At 38.8% G+C, this 20,788-nt stretch overlaps 1 protein-coding gene across 4 annotated transcripts in view; it reads left to right on the top strand.

The window, feature by feature from the left end:
* Positions 1–20,788, top strand: part of myo1b (myosin IB) — an 83,916-nt gene that overhangs the window by 2,821 nt on the left and 60,307 nt on the right. For 3 of the 4 annotated variants that reach the window (XM_063006566.1, XM_063006563.1, XM_063006564.1), the window contains exons 2-3: positions 9,092–9,236; positions 13,978–14,093. In XM_063006566.1, the coding sequence (XP_062862636.1) occupies positions 9,102–9,236; positions 13,978–14,093 (251 nt within the window). In that variant the 5' untranslated portion in view covers positions 9,092–9,101. Of the gene's footprint in view, positions 1–9,091; positions 9,237–13,977; positions 14,094–20,788 lie in introns of those variants that run through there. The other variant, XM_063006565.1, reaches the window with a different exon arrangement.

The following is a 20,788-nucleotide window of genomic DNA, read 5'->3' on the forward strand; positions in this document are numbered from 1 at the left end:
GGTGGCAGTTGGAGGCCAGTGGTATTAGCTCTGCAGGGGGTCTGTGTTATTATTAATTGGCCAAACATGCGCTGGCTGAGTGTCTAAGGAGTGCTGTAAACATGGGCCTAATGCCAGGCAGGAGGACTGAAGCAGATTAAGAGCTCAACTTTCCATGCCAACTCACCTAAAATGTTGCTATGCAAATGAATAACAGTAGAGATTTGAAGGGACAAGGGTTTCAGTTTTCTTTGCCCAATTTACTCCATACCATTTTGCAAAAGTACAAAAATGTCATAGTCAGTCTGAAGCGTGTTATAAAGTAATCCACAGATCCAGTCCCAAGTATTAGAATTAAATCAACATTGGCCTAAAACACTGGACTGATATTGAATTGACTTTGCGGTCTGATGCACTGACTGACACATTATGCTGTGAACATGTGTTAGGGTGACCAGCATGACAAAGAGCATCCAGGTGAACACAGGCCACAAGCTCTTTTCAAAGCACACTTTTAACTGTTTACTAACCTGAGTTGCATAGACTGTCTTGCCATTATTGCATCTGCTAATGCTTTGAGCTGAAATTGAATAAAAAATAGTAAAATTAATGGAAAAAGTACTTGTTAATGTACAGCCAAAGTGGTTTACACCAGACTAGAGCCTCTAATGGCAAGAAACCAGCAACGATCAAACACCTATCACAGGTTGTAATTAGATAAAGAATATGTTTGAGCATGTGTTCATTTAATGTGTCAATTTACACCCTCATGAACACAAACACATAAAGTACTTTTTAATAATCACCCTACTCACAAGTGCAACAAGTTTATAAATATTATCTATAGTTTCTGTAAAATGAAAGTCAGTGCAGTCCAATACATCAAAGAATAAACACTAAGTTTACTGCATGCATGAGCATACAGACACATTTTATACAGTATTGTTCATACCTTTCCAGTACCTGTCAACAAAATACAGTGGGAGGATGCTTTTATTTGGCTTTTTTCTTTAATTAAGTGTTTATCATTTCAAATCATATAATCAACGTAACAATTTCAGTGAGAATTTCAATCATTTTCATCAACTGCTTTATCTTGGTTAGTGAAATGTCAGGTCCAGTTCCACCGGGAAACACAGGGCACAAGGCAGGAATGTGCTGGACTGGGTGGCAGTCCTTCACAGGGCTTCAGCTACCCCAACCCTCAGACACAGCCAATCTTGAATTCATAGACACCCACATAGATTTAAACCCAGGTTAGTGTAATAGACTGCTGTGCTTCCTAATGCCAAGTTCACACTACACGATTTTTGGCCAGATTTCGCTCGGCGACTGGTCGGCGCTAGATTTGCCGGCTCGGGAGCAACTCGGCGTTCGCTCGGCGATCAAAACTCGGCACTCAGTCGCTATGTGTGAACTACTCAACAACTCGATCCGACCGGCTCGCCGAGTGCTAGCATGTCAGATATCTGATCTCAGTTGCACGTCTGGCAATGAGTGCTCTGTCGAACAGCCAATGAGAACGCAAGATACAGTGTGAGGGGAAACGCAGGAGAGGAGTGTAAACAGGTGGGACAGGGGGATAATATAGTTTATATCAGAATACACCGGCACACACACACACGTTTTACAGTATTTCTGACTTGATCGTTCTCTACAAAACACCAACGTTGCATTGCAAAAATATTAATTAACCTCCAACTTACTATAGAACAATCCATACTGTTCGTGTTGCCAAATCAACTTAGATTCATTTATTTTTCCTCCTTGATTTTACGCTGCACATCAGTGCACAAACACTTTGATCACTTGCTACTTGTTGACGTGCATTTTTGGATATGGTATCATTAAACCCCTCGTCACTTCTCGCGTTTGTTTTTGTGACAAAACGTAGTTTGGGAGACCAGAGAAGCTCGCCTGTGATTCCAGTTGGTGATAGGTCGTGTAGTGTGAAACCCCCTATCACCGATCAGTCGTGTAGTGTGAAATATACACCGACTGAAAGACTCCCGAGTGCAAAAGATTCAGTCGTGTAGTGTGAACTGTACAGCGACCCGACAAATCAGAAAGTCGTGTAGTGTGAAGTGACTGTGAAGTTGAATCTTTTAATAAATGTACATGGATTTCAGACTTTCTTGATATTTGGTTTGGCTGTTTATAATATATATTATGATAAGTGATTAGTGGCTGCAAGTGTAATAATTTAAACAAACTAAGTAGATCAATTTCATCTACTCAGTTGTTTGAGTGTTTTTTGTTTCAATGGTAATGATAAGACTTTTTCTCCAAAGGATTTGATCTGATAAATTTTACAAACAGACTTACTTGCTTTCCAGAATGTTTTCAGAAATGTTAATAAATTTTTGAAAGATTCAGTTTACACTTATTTTTGTTATATGATTTGTGATGAAAGACGTTTTATTAAATATAAAAATAATAATGTAGCGCTCAGATGGCACGGCAGTTAATTACGCTAACCCAATACTGCTGGGATCCAGGGTTCGAATCCCCACTGAGCATCTACACACAGACATTGTTTGGCTATGTCACTGGTTGGAGGGAGGCTGTGATGGATTGGCGTCCTGTCTGGGGTGTGTTAATGCATGGCACCCAGTGATTCTGGGGAAACAACCAAAAATCAGTAGTAAAACATGAAAATAACATGAAAAACAGAATAATAAAAATGCAAAATAGAGGCATGTTTACAAGCAGTCTGTGGCATATTGGTGGTCATTGATGCTTCTGGCAACAATTTTTCATAAAGTTTTCTAAAAATGATATTTTCATGCTTAGTAGCAATTCTGTATTCAGATTATTCAGGGTGGTGGTTCACTACCCAATGAAATCACTGATCTGCCTCAAGCAAATGCTTCTCAGAGTCTCTCTTCCTTTGCTCTGGTAGAGATTCTCAGATTCTCTCTTTCTTTGCTTGAGGCAGATCAGTGACGAGTATTTCAAAAGGGTTTATGGGCTTTGATTGATGGATGCACTGCGATCCGCAGTCAGGCGCTTAAAAAAAACAACGGGAAAGTCTCTAAGCGTTTATCATGGCACTGAAAAATGCTCATGTAGCAGAGTTTCAGGTCACTGAGCAGGTTTACCAGTTTGTATAAACAGTAAAGTTCTAGCTCCACTGTTCCATTTGAAGCTTGTTCACATTTGCCAGCAAGTCGGGATGCAGTCTGGTGGCCACTTTATTTTGGGGTTTGCTTTTAATTATGGCTCTATTATTATTGGTCTCTATAATCTTATTTTTGTTTTTTGCATATAGTACATAATAACCGATAACCGACAGTCAGCCGATAAGTGACAAGCCTAGATTGTCACATCACAATAGAATACACATCACTGAGCTTTATATCAACAAGTCAAACATGCTTTAATTTATTTTTTTTTTATAGATTTTCTCCCTTTTTCTCCTGATTTTTAGCATGTCCAATTTTTACCCAATTGAGATATGCTTCCTCTTTACTTGTGCTGACCCCTGCCCCGATTGAGGAGAGCGAACTGCCACATGCGAAGTAGCGGACTGCGTTTTTTCACCTGCACAAGACGAGTTTATATGCGGATCAGCCTTGTGCACGGAGAGCCACACCCTGATCAATGCATTATTCCTCGACTCGGTTCAGACGTCATCAATCAGCCAGGAAAGGTCGTAATTGCATCAGTTATGAGGTCCCTATCCGGCTTCCTCCCTGGATGAACAACAGCCAAACAATGTTCATATAGTAGCCCAGCCCATCCGGATGGCAGAGCTGAGATTCGATACGATGTATTCAAAATCCCAGCTCTGCTGTACTATCGTATATTACCGCTGCTCCACCTGTGAATAAACAGCATAATGTAGTAACATGGCAATGACGTAGCTTTAAAATGTAGATTTTGACCAAAGTCAGTAGTGAACAGTTCATTAAAGCACTAACTAAACATGATTATCATAATTTAGAAACAGTTAACAGTTGTGGCATTAAAGCAGAGTTTTTTAAATACTGAGACATGATGCCGAATATCCACATCATTTTGTAATAAAAACATGATGCACAGATCCACATGTTCGTGCAGTTAGACTCCACGCTGACGCAAACAGCTTCAGTTCGTGACTGTAATGCAAAAAAGTTTTGTCATTCATTACTCAGTCATGTAAATGCATACATGTAAATGTAATGTAAATGCAAACGGTGCACATTTGGAGTTTCAGATTAGAAACTCCAGATGCCGCTGTACAGAGGCTGGCGCATGGTCACTGAGGGAGGGTGGGAAAGGCTGTGTTTCAAATCTGCATTTTTACTCTGTACAGATTGTAATTGCTCTTTCAGTTGGAATTAAGTGCCAGCTGTTGGGAAGGAACTTGAATGACATTTGATGCCGGCAGCATTAATCGAACGATGACTTTCGTCGGTTATCAGTTAGCTGGTTAATCATTGACATTCCTGTACATAAAGTTACAGATATTACAGCTGTTATTCAGTCAACATGACGAGGTTAAATATTTTGCCATTCTAAACTTTTATGATGCACGTCTTGATTGTTTGAATAACAATTAAATGGATAAAATATACATTTAAAGCAGCCAACACAAAGAACAATGGGGTTCAGAATGTGCGAGCAGTGTAAGCTCAAGCCTATTTTACTGCAACTGAAGAGCCAAGAGGGGAAGAAAGAAATGTACACCGTGTGTAATTACATTTTTTGGAATCTTTTGAAATGGCACTCCGGTGGCGTGGCAGTAAATTCTGGAACGTATCCTAGTGGTGAGCGTTTCCATTGCTGATGAGATATGACCCTTATAAAGACTAATGCGATTGGCTGTGGTTACATTTCTGTTTTTTAAACAGTACAAGTGTAGTTATTCATTTTCCAGTAACTGATGTAAATAATTTTCCTTTTCATTAAAGCATTATTCTGGGTTGCAGCTGACCTAGTTTCGGGAAATATTGAGCGCAAGGCAGGTATAACATGGACAGGGTGCTAATCCATAGCAGAGCTTTGGCCATCTCCAAGTCAATTTAATTTATAGAGATGAAAATTGTGGCCTTTGTTGGATGTCTTACAGAACACACCAATGCTTTTTTGCTTAAGGTTGAGAAAGTACTCTGGAAGATTACATGTTGCCCAGCTCCAGAAATTCTAAAATATATATTGTGCTTAAGAGAAATTTGTGACATGGCTTTTTTTGCTAAAGCTCAAATGAGATATGAAAGGTAATGTTATATTTAATCCACTGGCACAGCTTTGAAAGACTGGGTGTTTTTAGGGCAAATGGGTGTAAAAATATCCTGCTTAATCCAGCGTGACGTCAGTACCGGTCATACACAAATATGAAGACCAATTGTATTCAATACACCACATCTAAATCCAGTTAAATCATGTCTGACTTACTGTATATATTTTTATTTGCTTCATAATATTCTTGTAATGTATGTCCAGTAAAATTTTGTGTGACCAGTGTGTGTTGCTTTGTAAAAACTCCAACTTTTCATGGGTTAACTGGGAAAAATTTCCATACATTTCCTTTCATTTCATTTTTATCAAGCAATAATCACAAGGCAGGAATACACTGGGCAGGGTGCCAATCATATCTATGTAGCCACTTGGCCAGCAAGTCTCAGTGTTGGTGAGCTAGTTTAAAAGACCCCTGCATCACTGGAGCACCTTTTCTTGCTTGACTAGTAAATTCTAACCTTCTTTAATGAAGACAGGCCAAAGTTCGGAAGCAAGTATATACAGGGGTTGGACAATGAAACTGAAAAACCTGGTTTTAGACCACAATAATTTATAAGTATGGTGTAGGGCCTCCTTTTGCGGCCAATACAGCGTCAATTCGTCTTGGAAATGACATATACAAGTCCTGCACAGTGGTCAGAGGGATTTTAAGCCATTCTTCTTGCAGGATAGTGGCCAGGTCACTACGTGATGCTGGTGGAGGAAAACGTTTCCTGACTCGCTTCTCCAAAACACCCCAAAGTGGCTCAATAATATTTAGATCTGGTGACTGTGCAGGCCATGGGAGATGTTCAACTTCACTTTCATGTTCATCAAACCAATCTTTCACCAGTCTTGCTGTGTGTATTGGTGCATTGTCATCCTGATACACGGCACCGCCTTCAGGATACAATGTTTGAACCATTGGATGCACATGGTCCTCCAGAATGGTTCGGTAGTCCTTGGCAGTGACGCGCCCATCTAGCACAAGTATTGGGCCAAGGGAATGCCATGATATGGCAGCCCAAACCATCACTGATCCACCCCCATGCTTCACTCTGGGCATGCAACAGTCTGGGTGGTACGCTTCTTTGGGGCTTCTCCACACCGTAACTCTCCCGGATGTGGGGAAAACAGTAAAGGTGAACTCATCAGAGAACAATACATGTTTCACATTGTCCACAGCCCAAGATTTGCGCTCCTTGCACCATTGAAACCGACGTTTGGCATTGGCACGAGTGACCAAAGGTTTGGCTATAGCAGCCCGGCCGTGTATATTGACCCTGTGGAGCTCCCGACGGACAGTTCTGGTGGAAACAGGAGAGTTGAGGTGCACATTTAATTCTGCCGTGATTTGGGCAGCCGTGGTTTTATGTTTTTTGGATACAATCCGGGTTAGCACCCGAACATCCCTTTCAGACAGCTTCCTCTTGCGTCCACAGTTAATCCTGTTGGATGTGGTTTGTCCTTCTTGGTGGTATGCTGACATTACCCTGGATACCGTGGCTCTTGATACATCACAAAGACTTGCTGTCTTGGTCACAGATGCGCCAGCAAGACGTGCACCAACAATTTGTCCTCTTTTGAACTCTGGTATGTCACCCATAATGTTGTGTGCATTGCAATATTTTGAGCAAAACTGTGCTCTTACCCTGCTAATTGAACCTTCACACTCTGCTCTTACTGGTGCAATGTGCAATTAATGAAACCTCCCACACTAAAATGACAGGTGTTTCAGTTTCATTGTCCAACCCCTGTAGGTTTGATGTAGGTTTTTAATGTGGCAAGAAAGGATTTATAAAAGAAATATAATTACTGTTTTAGGTTATAGTTAAATGACTTATATAAGATCAGATATGTTGGAGGCCTTTTATTTAGCAGGCATGATTTCTATTGTTAATTTAGTTTTAGTATTTATCTATCAAAATAAACTAAATGTCCATCCTAATTGGCGGCACGGTGGCTAAGTGGGTAGCACTGTCGCCTCACAGCAAGAAGGTCCGGGTGGGTTTCTTCCGGGTGTTCCAGTTTCCTCCCACAGTCCAAAGACATGCAAGTGAACTGAATTGGAGATACAAAATTGTCCAAGACTGTGTTCGATATATAACCTTGAGAAGTGATGAACATTGTGCAATAACTACAGTTCCTGTCATGAATGTAACCAAAGTGTGGAACATGATGATAAAATCCTAATAAACAACATTTTCATCAACCACTTTATTCTGGTCAGCTTCATGGCTGATTCTATTTCACTTAACTCGTAACTCGTCGTGGTGTTGAATCAGTACATCCCTATAATGCCAGGCAGGGTCATTCTTCTGTTCAACCACTCTTTATGAACAGATTTTTATTGCCAGTCTTCATGCCTAAGCCTCTAAAACATTTACCTCAGGGATTGTCAGCAGAATCTGGGCTACTAGGTTACTGGAACAATATTCGTTTTACTAATTTCTCCATTAATGTTCCTCCTGATTTATGTAGTAAGTTCTGTGTCACAGTGTTAAAATTATACAAATGTGCCAGTGGTAAATGCAGATTTTTAACAGTGTCCGACTGAGTATGTAAAATTTTGGACAAGGATCAGTCAGGCTAATAAAACAAAGACTTTTGCGAGCCTGTGGCTGTGGAATGCTATTCATCAGGCAGTCTATTGGTTTCCTATCTTTGTTAAAAAGGCATTCCGGCATTTCCACAAGAGGTGATTGTTAAGGCATCGTTCAGTCAGTGAGTTTTTACTTAAAGTAGTGGATTGTATAATATATAATTTTGGCTTTTGTATCTCTCAGGTCTTTTAAGGTGATGCTGTTCTAGATTGAGATTTATGCTTTCCTCTTAATGTTGGACCCCAGTTTAAGGGTCATGGCCTTCAATGCTTTCATCACCAATGCAAAACTTTGGGTTAACCTCTGTAATCTCCTAAGTGCCTTCTTCCTTTCATGACATTTCTTCATCTTTTCGTCTGGTTGTGTTTACCATTTATCAAATGTGTACTCTCGTTATTCAGTAAGATTTATGCGATGACAGACAACACTTACCAATGACCTCTTGGACCAAGGTTCATCTTGCCTGAATGCCAAATGTGGATGTGTGTGTTGAACTGGAAGCCCAATGACTGATCCTGTGCTTAGTGGTTGCCATTGGACACATCTGATTATAATAAAACATTCTACGTTGTGTAAGAGTAATTATACTTACTGATTATTCATGGTAGGTTGAGCATGTTGCCAATAGAAGCTGTGGTGTCTGGAACATTCGATCCTATCTGATAATTGTTCATACTTCCAGATTTGTTTCCACAAGGCCCTGTACAGCCTGGTTTATGCTTTGTCAGAGATACTCAAAACTGTGACTGTCATGGTCTCAGGAAAATAAAAGGTTTTTATCTTGCTAAGGGGGTGTGATAGTGAGCATTTGGTTGTACAAAGGTTTTGCAGTTTTCTGTGTGAGATAAAATTGCAGCATCTTGGTGCATTGCAATATTAAATATCTGGTGTTGAGGCTGAGCCGTAATCATACTTTTTAATCGTATTTTTTGAAGATTTGCATGAGTAATTGTCTGATTAGCCAAAAGTTCACACCGTTTTATAAAAAATTTTGATAATATTAGGTTGAATTCGGAATATTACTATCACAACTTAGAAGTAGTAGTTGTAGTAGACAATATTTTTAGTTTAGTTCTGGGTTAATCTTACTTGCTGTGATTAATTAACATTTGTCTGATGTTCTGTTGTGATTTAATAATCCTCCTGTAATAAAGTATTGCATGAAAATAAGTCATTCTGGATGTTCAGAAACGATCTTACATGAAGCTTCTATATATAAAGTTCTATTACTTTTTTGTATTGTGACAACAGCTTAGCTAGTAAATCCACATTCAATCTTTAATGGGTGGTGTTTTTTATATTTACAGGGGAGGAATTATGTCCAAAATGGAGGTAAAGACATCACTCCTCGACAACATGATAGGAGTGGGTGACATGGTCCTGCTTGAGCCCCTGTCGGAGGAAACCTTCATCGAGAACCTACGAAAGCGCTTTGAGCACAATGAGATCTATGTAAGTTCTATGTATTGCTTAACTCTGGTCTAAATAGTTAATGATAGACTGTATTTAGCAATTTATGGACACATTTAAGCCAAGCCTGATTTATTACTTACATTGCACTTAAAATACTGTCCTGTCTTTTACTGTTTAGCATATAATTAATATGCTCTTGCCTTGTTTTACATTAGTGACTCTAAAGTTCAGCTCTGCTTTAGATCACCTTGTAAGCATACTTCATTTAGACAGGTCAAACTTAGATTATAATTCTTTTATTGTTATTCAATTTTTTATAAATTTACTTTAATAAAACGTAGCATTTTAAGCGGTGGTTCTTAACCCAGTCGTGTATCACTTAGCCTTTAACTACAATAAACATTTTGCTGACTAAAGTTGGTGGCTGTTTTTTACCACAACTGTGGCCTTGTTAAAAAGTTTAAGAAGAACTTATTAGAAGCATGTTGTCAGTATGCATGTAATTTCAGCTGTACATTATTAATTACATAATATAAATTAAGTGTATTTTTGTTTTTATTTTTTACTGTAATATCATCATTACTTCTCATTTACACTCTTTCTTTTTTTTTTTAAATACTCATCTAAAATTCTCTAAAATAGCCAGGTTGACCTGTAGTTGTTGTTATTTGTTTTGAGTTAAAGGGCTATGTTTATATTGTTTAAATATAATTTTAGTAGTACGGCAATGTTGGTCCAACAGCTGTTTTTTTAAATACTTGGACTTTAGTTGCCAGTAGTGAAAATTGCAAACTATTAAAGTATATATAAAAAAACAGATCATTGGCCACTTGCAAGAACTTAAACAATGAACTCCTCAGTCATGTACCAGCATTGTACCTGGTACAAAAAGCCTGAAAACAGGCTCCTACATAGAAGCAGGAGTGACTCTCCTACCGGTAGAGATCTATGACCAGGGAACCTGGCGTGTTTGCACCAAAATGTCCAGAACTTACAACGGACTTTATCACAGACTGGACTGAACAATGAAGAACTCCAATTATTTTTTGCTAGTTACAACTAAGTTCAATTTAATTTTGTGTGTGTATGATTTGTGTAAATCCTATTTATTTAAAGTATTATCCAGGCCACCCAAAGAGGATGGGTTCCTGCTGAGTCTGGTTCCTCTCAAAGTTTCTTTCTGTAATTTTAAGGGAGTTTTTGTCGCCCTCGACTTGCTCAATAGGGGTTTTTCGTCTGTTGGTCCTGGATTCTGTAAAGTTGCTTTGAGACAATGTCCATTGTAAAAACGCTATATAAATAAATTTGACTTGACACCCCTTGATCTGATAGGGTTAAAGGCCTTGCTCACGAAGTCAACAGTGGCTGCATGGCAGAGCCAGGATTCAAACCCACAATCTTCCAAATTGATAGCTCAAAGCTCTACCCACTCAACTATTGTCCTCTCAACTGTTTGAAGCCACTAACTTTTGAGTAAAAGTCTTTTGACTCTTTTTCTTTTTTCTTGTCTGCATGTTTACCCACAAGACTTAATCATTTTGGGAAATCAAATGGAAAAGCTATCTCATAGTTATTTTATCTGTGTGTTGTATCCTTGCTCATTTCCTGTCCTTATTCGCTGTTAAGACCATTAAAAGCTTAGTATTTTGCAATTCAGGGTCCATTTTTTAAGTCCAGGAGTGTACATGACGTTCAGCATGGTTTGTTAAAAAAGTCCTCAGTCCTCTGGATGCATTAAGTTCAGAATGCAATGACATTCAGAAAGCTTATTAATCAATTTACTTATTTTATATAGTTTAAGCTTCAATAATAAGATGCACTTTTAGAATCAGCTAAATTTCAAGGCTTATCTGATCATTTATCTTTCTGGACTGGGACTGTACATTAATTACCATCTTCAGTAGGTGATAGTTTGTAGCAGGTAGGAGAACTTGAACTTATTTCTCAGAGACCTTGGGTTTATCTTGAACAGACTTTAGTCAAGTACTTAGGTTCAAGATAAAAGCTGTTGATAGCCATTATGCAACGAATAATTTCCAAAACACTTAACCTGAGAAAATGTTTTAAAGCACTGCCCTCTTTCATTTTCAATGTCTGCTCATACCTCCTTGTGGTTTTAATATGTAACTAGTCCTGTGCACTAGTATTAGCTCAGTGTAGGGCTCTTTTTAATTTTGTTTTCTTAATCTGTTATCTTAATAACAATACATTTTGGGTTTGTGTTCCTCTTTCTGTGACATTGTGAGCATTAAAACTCTCAGATGTATAATAATGTTCTTGATCAGTATTAAAAGATAAAGGACTATGGCTAGCTTTGATTCTTTTTTATGTATGTATTGCAATAATTTCAGTGTGAAAACGTTTGTAAACCTGTTGAAACTAATGGATTTTCTGAATTAAATAATCATGGATCTTGGCTGTATTTTGGCTTTTGTTCAGGCGGTCAAATACATACTTGTGTATTTCAGTCTTGGATCACTTGTATTAAATGACCTCTCCATGATAAAGTCAAATGTTCAAATTAATAAGATTCGACATGTAATTTGTAGAATGTTCCTGTTTTATAGAAGCGCACACAGTTTAATTCTGATAATTTGCTCCTGTTTAGCAAAATCTGTCAATGTGAAACACAATGTAAAGCCATCATTATGTTACCTGTTTCTATTCAACAATGGATTGTGGCTTGTGTTGCTGTAGCAGAGGTCTGATTATTCGAGTGAATTATGCAACACCTATTGTGATAGAAAGTAATTGTGGCTTACAGTTTCCAGATATGATACTTTGATGACCTTTGCTTTTGAAATGGAAATATAGCCCAACTAATTATCAAAAGAACTATAGCTTTTTTATAGTGCAAATATAATAAGTGTAAAATATAATATAATATAAAATATAATAAGTATAATAAGTTTTACACATACTTTTTGTCATGTTGTGGGTTTGTGGAACATATATGGAGATTTCTGAGTTCAGCTGTTTTTCTGCACAGCTATTACAGCAAATGAGCAATAATAATAATGTACTTTAGAGTAACATGATACAGCCATGTCACAATTATTCAATCCAGACATAATATTATATTGCTGATCTGCTAGTCCGTATGACCTAATGTTGGGTTACAGCATTATTGGGAACTTGATAACAACCCTTGATTTGCTTCATATATGATGTGTTATGTTAACACCACTCAGAGATTTAAGTGTTCAAGGTGTGTTGCAACCATGCTGAAAGGTAATGAGCTCATGAGCTGTCACAAAAGCTGATAGAGAGATCATTAGAGATGATATATAGATCAATTCACTGCTCCAAAAGGGCAATGGGTATAACAAGATTTCCAAGAACTTGAACATTACTAGAGACGCCTTTGGAGTATTGTTCAGAAGTTTTAAACTGATGACATGGAGATGGGTCAGTTTTTATTTGGGGGTGGTTTTCTGCTGCAAAAATGGCAATCCTGACAATGTGACTTGGATACACAGAAATACCAAGGTATTTTGAGGGGGAATGTTATGCTTTGTGGTGAAATAGAACCTTGGTGATAATTTGACTTTCCAGCAAGTCAATGACCCAAAGTGCACTTCAGAGTCAACCAAAGCTTTCTTAAAGAATGAATTCTGGAATATCTCAGAGTGGTCTGCTTGGTCAGTTGGAGCATGAAAACCATCAAACCTAAATGAACTGGAAGCCTTTGCAGGAGACCAATAAGTGAAGATTGTATAGGAGAGGTTCCACCAAGTACTGAGGCTGGGGGTTAAATATAAGTGCACATGGACATTTATCAAGATAACTTAGTGGTTGTAATTTAAATTAATGTTTACTGAGACTTGTATATTTTCATCAAATTATATACTCATTAATTATATGCTTATCACTATAATACACTGATCAGCCATAACATTAAAACCACCTCTTCGTTTCTACACTCACTGTCCATTTTATCAGCTCCACTTACCATATAGAGACACTTAGATGGACTACAGTCAATAATTGTAGAACTTTAATTTCTCTACATACCTTTTTAGCACCCTGTTCTTCAATGGTCAGGACCCCCACAGGACCACCACAGAGCAGGTATTATTTAGGTGGTGGATCATTCTCAGCACTACATGGTGGTGGTGTGTTAGTGTGTGTTGTGCTGGTATTAGTGAATCAGACACAGCAGCTCTGCTGGAGTTTTTAAATACCGTGTCCACTCAATGTCCACTCTATTAGACACTCCTACCTAGTTGGTCCATCTTGTAGATGTAAAGTCAGAGTTGGTCATCTTCTAGACCTTCATCAGTGGTCACAGGACGCTGCCCACGGGGCGCTGTTGGCTGCATATTGGTGATTGGTGGACTATTCTCAGTCCAGCAGTGACAGTGAGGTGTTTACAAACTCCATCAGCATTGCTGTGTCTGATCCACTCATACCAGCACAACACACACTAACACACCTCCACCATGTCAGTGTCACTTCAGTGCTGAGAATGATCCACCACCTAGATAATACCTGCTCTGTAGTGGTCCTGGGAGAGTCCTGACCATTGAAGAACAGCATGAATGGGGGGGTGGTTTAATGTTATGGCTTATCAGTGTATGTTTTAAATATTTCTGATTACAACTGTCTATATATACAAGTATAAAAAAGTATATACAAGTATATATATTTATACTTCCATTTTCTGGCGAAGTTTGTTGAAGGTCTTTTCTTGTTCCAGCAGGACGTTTTGAATAAGGATGTCCAACATTGAATGTGTTTCCTTTATCCCTTTATCTATACTGTCACACTTTTTTTGCAGACATACATTGGTAGTGTGGTGATCTCTGTGAACCCCTACAAGTCCCTTCCCATCTTCACAGCAGAAAAGGTGGAAGAGTACCGCAACAGGAACTTTTATGAGCTCAGCCCACACATGTAAGTGTAGCTACACATTTGTATTTTTGTTGAGTGTTGCAATCCAGAAAGTATTTTCTTGGTTTACCTTTGGTTATAAGTTACATATTAATCACCATCAAAGGTTTTCCCATTCATACTAAAAACCTAATTCTGTGTTATGTTCTTTTAATGCTACAGTGAAATTAGCCATATCTCAAATGGTTTCTACACACTACCTAGTGTACTGTGTTTCTATGCACTACCTAGTGCATTGTGTAGCCAAGATGAAATGATTTAGAGCTGGCAGCTGGCATAACTCACAAGTAACCTATGAGTTTCTGATTTTACAGCTTATTTTAATTTTTTACATCTTAGTGTTTGACTTGCTTGATGCGTAAACTCATTTTCTTTTCATGCTAGTTTGCACTGTTTATTTACTGTTTTATTGTTTTATTGTTTTAAAATATTTTTTGACTACATTTTTTAATTTAAATAGCACTGTAAGAAATGGCTCCAAATGTATATTTACATAAGCCCCTCCTTGTGACCCCTGAGGCCAGGTTTGGTCATAGGTGGGGGGAGGAACAGCCCCTTCTGCCACACTCTGGCTAATGGCCATCTGTCTCCGAGTGTCAACGTAAAAACAAAACAGCCTGAATTGTACAATTAGCCTCTGCTTTCCAGAGAAATCAGCAGACACATGCTACCCCTGTGAAAGAGCTATGGCCCAAAGCCAAGAATGTCCCACCCTATAAAACCCAGCAGGATTTCTGCCTTCACCTTCATCTTCATCTCAGCTTCAGACCAACTTCCTTTTTTCCAGTTCTAACAGAACAGACACAGCTGTTGGTTGGGGCTGAGGCTTTTAGTTTTGTTTAACTTATACTTTTGTATGAGGTGTCTGTAGTTTATCTAACCTTAAATAAACATGCTATGTATTAAGAGGAGCTTTCAGCATTTTCCCCCTTTAGACAAAAGTCATAGTCGATGCTTGATCCATTCGTGGTCCTTTGCCAGGTCCAGATCTGATCCAAGACAGCTGCTGTAGGCATTATGCTTGGGAAGCGGATCTCTTACATATGGTCCTGGAGATCCAAAAAATCTAAAAATCGTGCATGTTCAGTACTTCTTGGATTGGTTTATGCTTCATTAGAAGTGCTGTTTAGAGGCAATACATTTGTGAAGGTCTGTAATGTAGGATGCTGGCTCCTCTCTAAGCAGTCCAGTTACATTGTCTTAACACCAAAGGCTCTCTCGGCAAGAAAAGAAAGTTTGAATACATTATAAATGTAAAAAAGTTTTTTTCTTGTCTATACAAGGTAAATTATTAAAAAGGAAACAGTCCTACCATCTTTCTGCTGCAAAATCTAGTCAGCGTAACTGCTTCTTCTACTACTAGTGTAATTATTTGGCTTTCTTATCAGTATGATTACCCCAGAGGGGAACCCTCAGGGCCCCAGCTACACCCTCAGAGCAGGCCTAAGATATGCTAAAAATAATTAATTGTAATTTTAACTACTTATAATTTGACAATCAAGATTTAAACAAATACAAATCTATGCAAATCAATCCTTCATACATGCTTATTCAATTTATGTTTAAATGTGAACAGTTTGATTAATGAAGCCGCTTTGGCTCCTTATTAGAATTTAGCCATCTCTGCTACATTTGCTGGAACGAATGTTGTGCTGAGATTGGTGGTCAAGCTATACATTTGCAGAGGGCCAAGCAATAGGAATTCAATGACATTCCCACCCATTCCCTCTGAATGGGTGGGCTTTGTTATTGCTAGCTTAATGACAAGTTCCACCTGCTGTGGGGACACAGGCACTTGGAGCTTGTGTCATAAAGCTGTAGCATAAGATGCTGCTCTGGGCTTCATTGCATCTCACAGGCTTGTGGAATTTGTGTAGTTCCTAGAGGGGAATATGGGTAATGTGTACTGGGGTCTGTTAGTTTGGGTATTGTACTTGTGGGAAGAAAAAGTGCTGCACTGGGCTTGTTGTGGGCTCGTGTATTGGTACTGTGCCATCTGTGAAAGTTGGTCCCTCTGCTATGCTCAATAAAGCTCTTGTTCTGAGATTTCAGATCGTGACTCTGTCCAATCTATCTAACTCCTACATTACATTGCGATTGTATTTAAGGTGGAATTGCATTTTGCTTAAGAAATGTGCTGTTTGCAATTCTAAGCCTGGGGATGAAGGGCTGAGGTTTAAGCGTCACACGTTTCTGTCATGAATGTAACTTATAAATTAAGATTCACAGTTTACTACTGGATAAGGTGTCCAAGCAAAGCAGAGGATTCTAAAATTTTTGGAGAGTTACTTTTCAATCAGCATAATTTCTTCATTTTCTTATTTTAAGGGTTATGAAAGCGTAAAACATTCCAAATCCAATTTTTTTTACGTGATCTTATAGCATGTAGGTTTTTTCCATCGTTACTCTGCTTGCTGACACACACATGGATCAGTATTTATAGTAAACACTCCATAATGTGGGTATAATCAGCAACCAAAACACATAAACAAGAACACCATGTATGCCTGAGCTAGTTAACACATTCTCATGTTCACAGATAATACTTGTAGTCACTCATGATAATTGTGTCATGCAGAAGCACTCAAGTCTTTAGACCAGGTCTTAAAGTCTTTTCTAGACGTCAGGATCATCTGGATCAATGGAGTTGGTAATCAGTAGCATGATTATACCAGCCTAAGCTGGCTGAGCTAGTAATCTTATTAGCAAAATCACTTAAACCTGAATATACTATTAACATTTGGTCATTTATACACAGAGTAAATACGGATGAACTCAGGTGACCCCTGATTGTGTGGCATTCTGCTTTCAACTGTGTTGCAGGATACTTTATATTATTTATATACTATTAAACCATTCAGTCTGACATGCTGTACGTGTTATAATTGGAAAATGGTAAATATACATATTTATTTTACATTTTCTAATGGATTTAGAACATTTTTACATGTTGTGTAGTACACAACTTACCAACGTACCAATAAGATGGTCAACATGGTCAACTGTCCCCACCATTAAGTTTCTGCTCCTGCTTCTGGTGCTGGTACAGATCTCAGGGGCTTGTGGTCATGTGACAAATACAGTAATGCATCCATACATTTTAAATGTCCGTACCCACTGTATATTGGTTGACTTAAAACACATGTTTATAGTGAGGAACGTGGTAAATGCCTTACAACACTTATTGACGGTGTACAGTAGCCAGGTTTCACAAAGGGCATCAGTGGATGGATGAGAATATGTAAAGTGTAAAGGCGAGGTACATGAATGTGAGATTTAGAAGAAGAATGTATATATATATATACACATTTACATTGACATTTTCAGCATTTAGCAGACGCTTTTTATCCAAAGCGACTTACACAATGAGCAATTGAGGGTTAAGGGCCTTGCTCAGGGACCCAACAGTGGCAACTTTGTGGTGGCGGGGCTTGAACCGGCAACCTTCTGTTTACTAGTCCAGTACCTTAACCACTGAGCTATCACTGGCCCTATACACATGTACATGAAATTCTTTTTCTGTGTATCCCAGCCATTGTGTGGCATCCTTGAAGCTGAGAGGGTTTAAGGGTCTTGCTTAAAAGCATAGCTGGGAGTCAAACCAACAATCTTTTGATAGATTGCCCAAAGCTCTTCCTATTTCGCTACCCTTGTTCCTAGGTAAAGTAACCAAGGATGTGTCATTAATGACGCATCTTATTTTGAAGTATGTTTGTGTTTATCCAAAAGACTTTCTCTCAACTCTACAACGTGACATACCCATGGATGTTGTCAGGGTTTACGCTGAACAACCTACCAGTCCTTGGTTCGAAATCTATTTATTTTTGGTGAAAATGCACCGAACAGTTCGAAATCGCAAACTAAACCTGAACTTGTTCCACACTGGTGGAGAAAAGTTATCTAAGATTATACCTTTTTGAGAATTCATTAAGTGCTTTGCTGCATAGAGTTGTTTATTTTATTCCAATTATTTAATCACTCATGCTCATAGTACAGATAACATGGAATAAACATTGACCTGGCAGAGCAAAATCGCTCTACATGCCAATATAATATAACAGAATGACTTCAGACTTTTTGATTAAGTATGCAAGTTTTTTTTTGCAAATCTATGGGTTATATTTACATCGATATACGTACATTTCAACTAGATATAAGTTTTATCCTGCCCACTAAATTTTTTTGCAAAAAGCAATAGCTAAATGTTGTTCTTAATCCTCATTTAGAGCCACCATCAATATGGTGCATGGTTTAAGAACAACCCTGCTATGAGCTTTAAATTCAGACTTTGGGAGGTCAACCAGTCTGTGTCAAATAGGGATTAGATACGGACTGTTCACAAAAAAGCAATCTGTTCTACAGTTTTGTGTAGTGAAAATTGCAGGTTAATGATGGGTTAGTGTTATGTTCAGACACCTTGGAACCCTCCAACTGTTGTGCAGCTGTTGCATGAAAGGTTTTTGTATTGACCAAATGCGGCAGGTGTAATGACCTGAAGTGTGAAAGCACAGACGCTGTGGAGATTGTGACCACCTTGGTGATCACACCTATGGTTTTTACACTCACCCATGTATTAATGGATGAGGAAATGCTCTCACCATTCAGTCCAAACTGTCAAAAGCTTTTGCAGATCATGATGCAAAGTTAGACTCTTAGACTATAAATGTCTTTTGATCGTTGACCAAAATTCTAGGTTAATAATCCATGCTGAATTGTGCTTATTATTGTTCATATCAACACCATTTCTGTTCCCTTCATAAACTATTACTTTTCTCTTTGCATTTTCAGTCTATTAAGTATGCTTCATAGGCAAATGTACTGTATATGGAAACCTATATATTACATCCACTATTCTGAAAACTCTTTCCAATACGACAACAAGCTGCCTGAATTAGTCAGTAAGTGAGTTTACATGCCTAAAGGTCATTTTCTAGCAGTAATCTGATTACCTAAATGGTTAGGTTGACCAAGCACTTTGATTATTTGAATTTAATTAAGACTGCACTCAGATTATTAAGTAATTTATCAAGTAATTAGTAATTTGATCAAGATACCCAGAGTTCTTTCCAATAATCAGTTGAAATCACGCATGCAGCCTGATAACTGACTTGCTATTGAATTTGATTCTGCACATGTGGCTTAAGAGAAGGTTCTGCCAAAATAGTCTAGAAGGGCAAGAGGTAAACCCACACACGCAGCGTGTTGATGAGCTGGTATTTGCATTTTAATGTTGTCTAAATCCACACAATCAGCACATTCATAAAGCATCATGCAAACCTGGACCATCACCACACTTTTGCATCATGGTGTGTAAATGTGACAGTACAACAGTGCTGCAGATTAACAGTCGTGTTCCTGTTTGTGGTGTGTCTTTATTCTCTGTGACATGTTCAGTCCACAGTTATTTCATTTAAAAAGGCACATGTGGGGCGGCACTGTCGGCTCACAGCAAGAAGGTCCTTATTTTGTGTTTTGCTCATTCTAATATTCTGAGCAAGGAAACACTAAGGAGCTGAGCTGACTGAGTTTTCTGCTGGCTGTGTATGTTGAGGTAATTCCAGCAGCAGGGTGTGACTGAGCTTGCTTACTTTCTCACATATTGGTTAAGCTGGCAGCTTATAGATGGGGGCGGCCAACAAAAAGTCTCAGTCTGAGGTGGTTTAGCCTATAGTGAGAACACTGCTGTAATTACTGCAGTGCAAACCAAATGACCGAGAGGGAAGATCAGAATAAGGAAGTGCTCACAATTTTACATTTTAAGTTGGCTAAAAATAGTTGTCTTTTTAATATATATATACAGTGTATCACAAAAGTGAGTACACCCCTCACATTTCTGCAAATATTTCATTATATCTTTTCATGGGACAACACTATAGACATGAAACTTGGATATAACTTAGAGTAGTCAGTGTACAGCTTGTATAGCAGTGTAGATTTACTGTCTTCTGAAAATAACTCAACACACAGCCATTAATGTCTAAATAGCTGGCAACATAAGTGAGTACACCCCACAGTGAACGTGTCCAAATTGTGCCCAAATGTGTCGTTGTCCCTCCCTGGTGTCTCCCTGGTGTCGTGTCAAGGTCCCAGGTGTAAATGGGGAGCAGGGCTGTTACATTTGGTGTTTTGGGTACAATTCTCTCATACTGGCCACTGGATATTCAACATGGCACCTCATGGCAAAGAACTCTCTGAGGATGTGAGAAATAGAATTGTTGCTCTCCACAAAGATGGCCTGGGCTATAAGAAGATTGCTAACACCCTGAAACTGAGCTACAGCATGGTGGCCAAGGTCATACAGCGGTTTTCCAGGACAGGTTCCACTCGGAAGAGGCTTCGCCAGGGTCGACCAAAGAAGTTGAGTCCACGTGTTCGGCGTCATATCCAGAGGTTGGCTTTAAAAAATAGACACATGAGTGCTGCCAGCATTGCTGGAGAGGTTGAAGACGTGGGAGGTCAGCCTGTCAGTGCTCAGACCATACACCGCACACTGCATCAACTCGGTCTGCATGGTCGTCATCCCAAAAGGAAGCTGACGCACAAGAAAGCCAGCAAACAGTTTGCTGAAGACAAGCAGTCCAAGAACATGGATTACTGGAATGCCCTGTGGTCTGACGAGACCAAGATAAACTTGTTTGGCTCAGATGGTGTCCAGCATGTGTGGCGGCGCCCTGGTGAGAAGTACCAAGACAACTGTA

Source organism: Trichomycterus rosablanca, chromosome 12 (genome assembly GCF_030014385.1).
Source record: "Trichomycterus rosablanca isolate fTriRos1 chromosome 12, fTriRos1.hap1, whole genome shotgun sequence".
In the NCBI taxonomy this organism is placed as follows: Eukaryota; Metazoa; Chordata; class Actinopteri; order Siluriformes; family Trichomycteridae; genus Trichomycterus; species Trichomycterus rosablanca.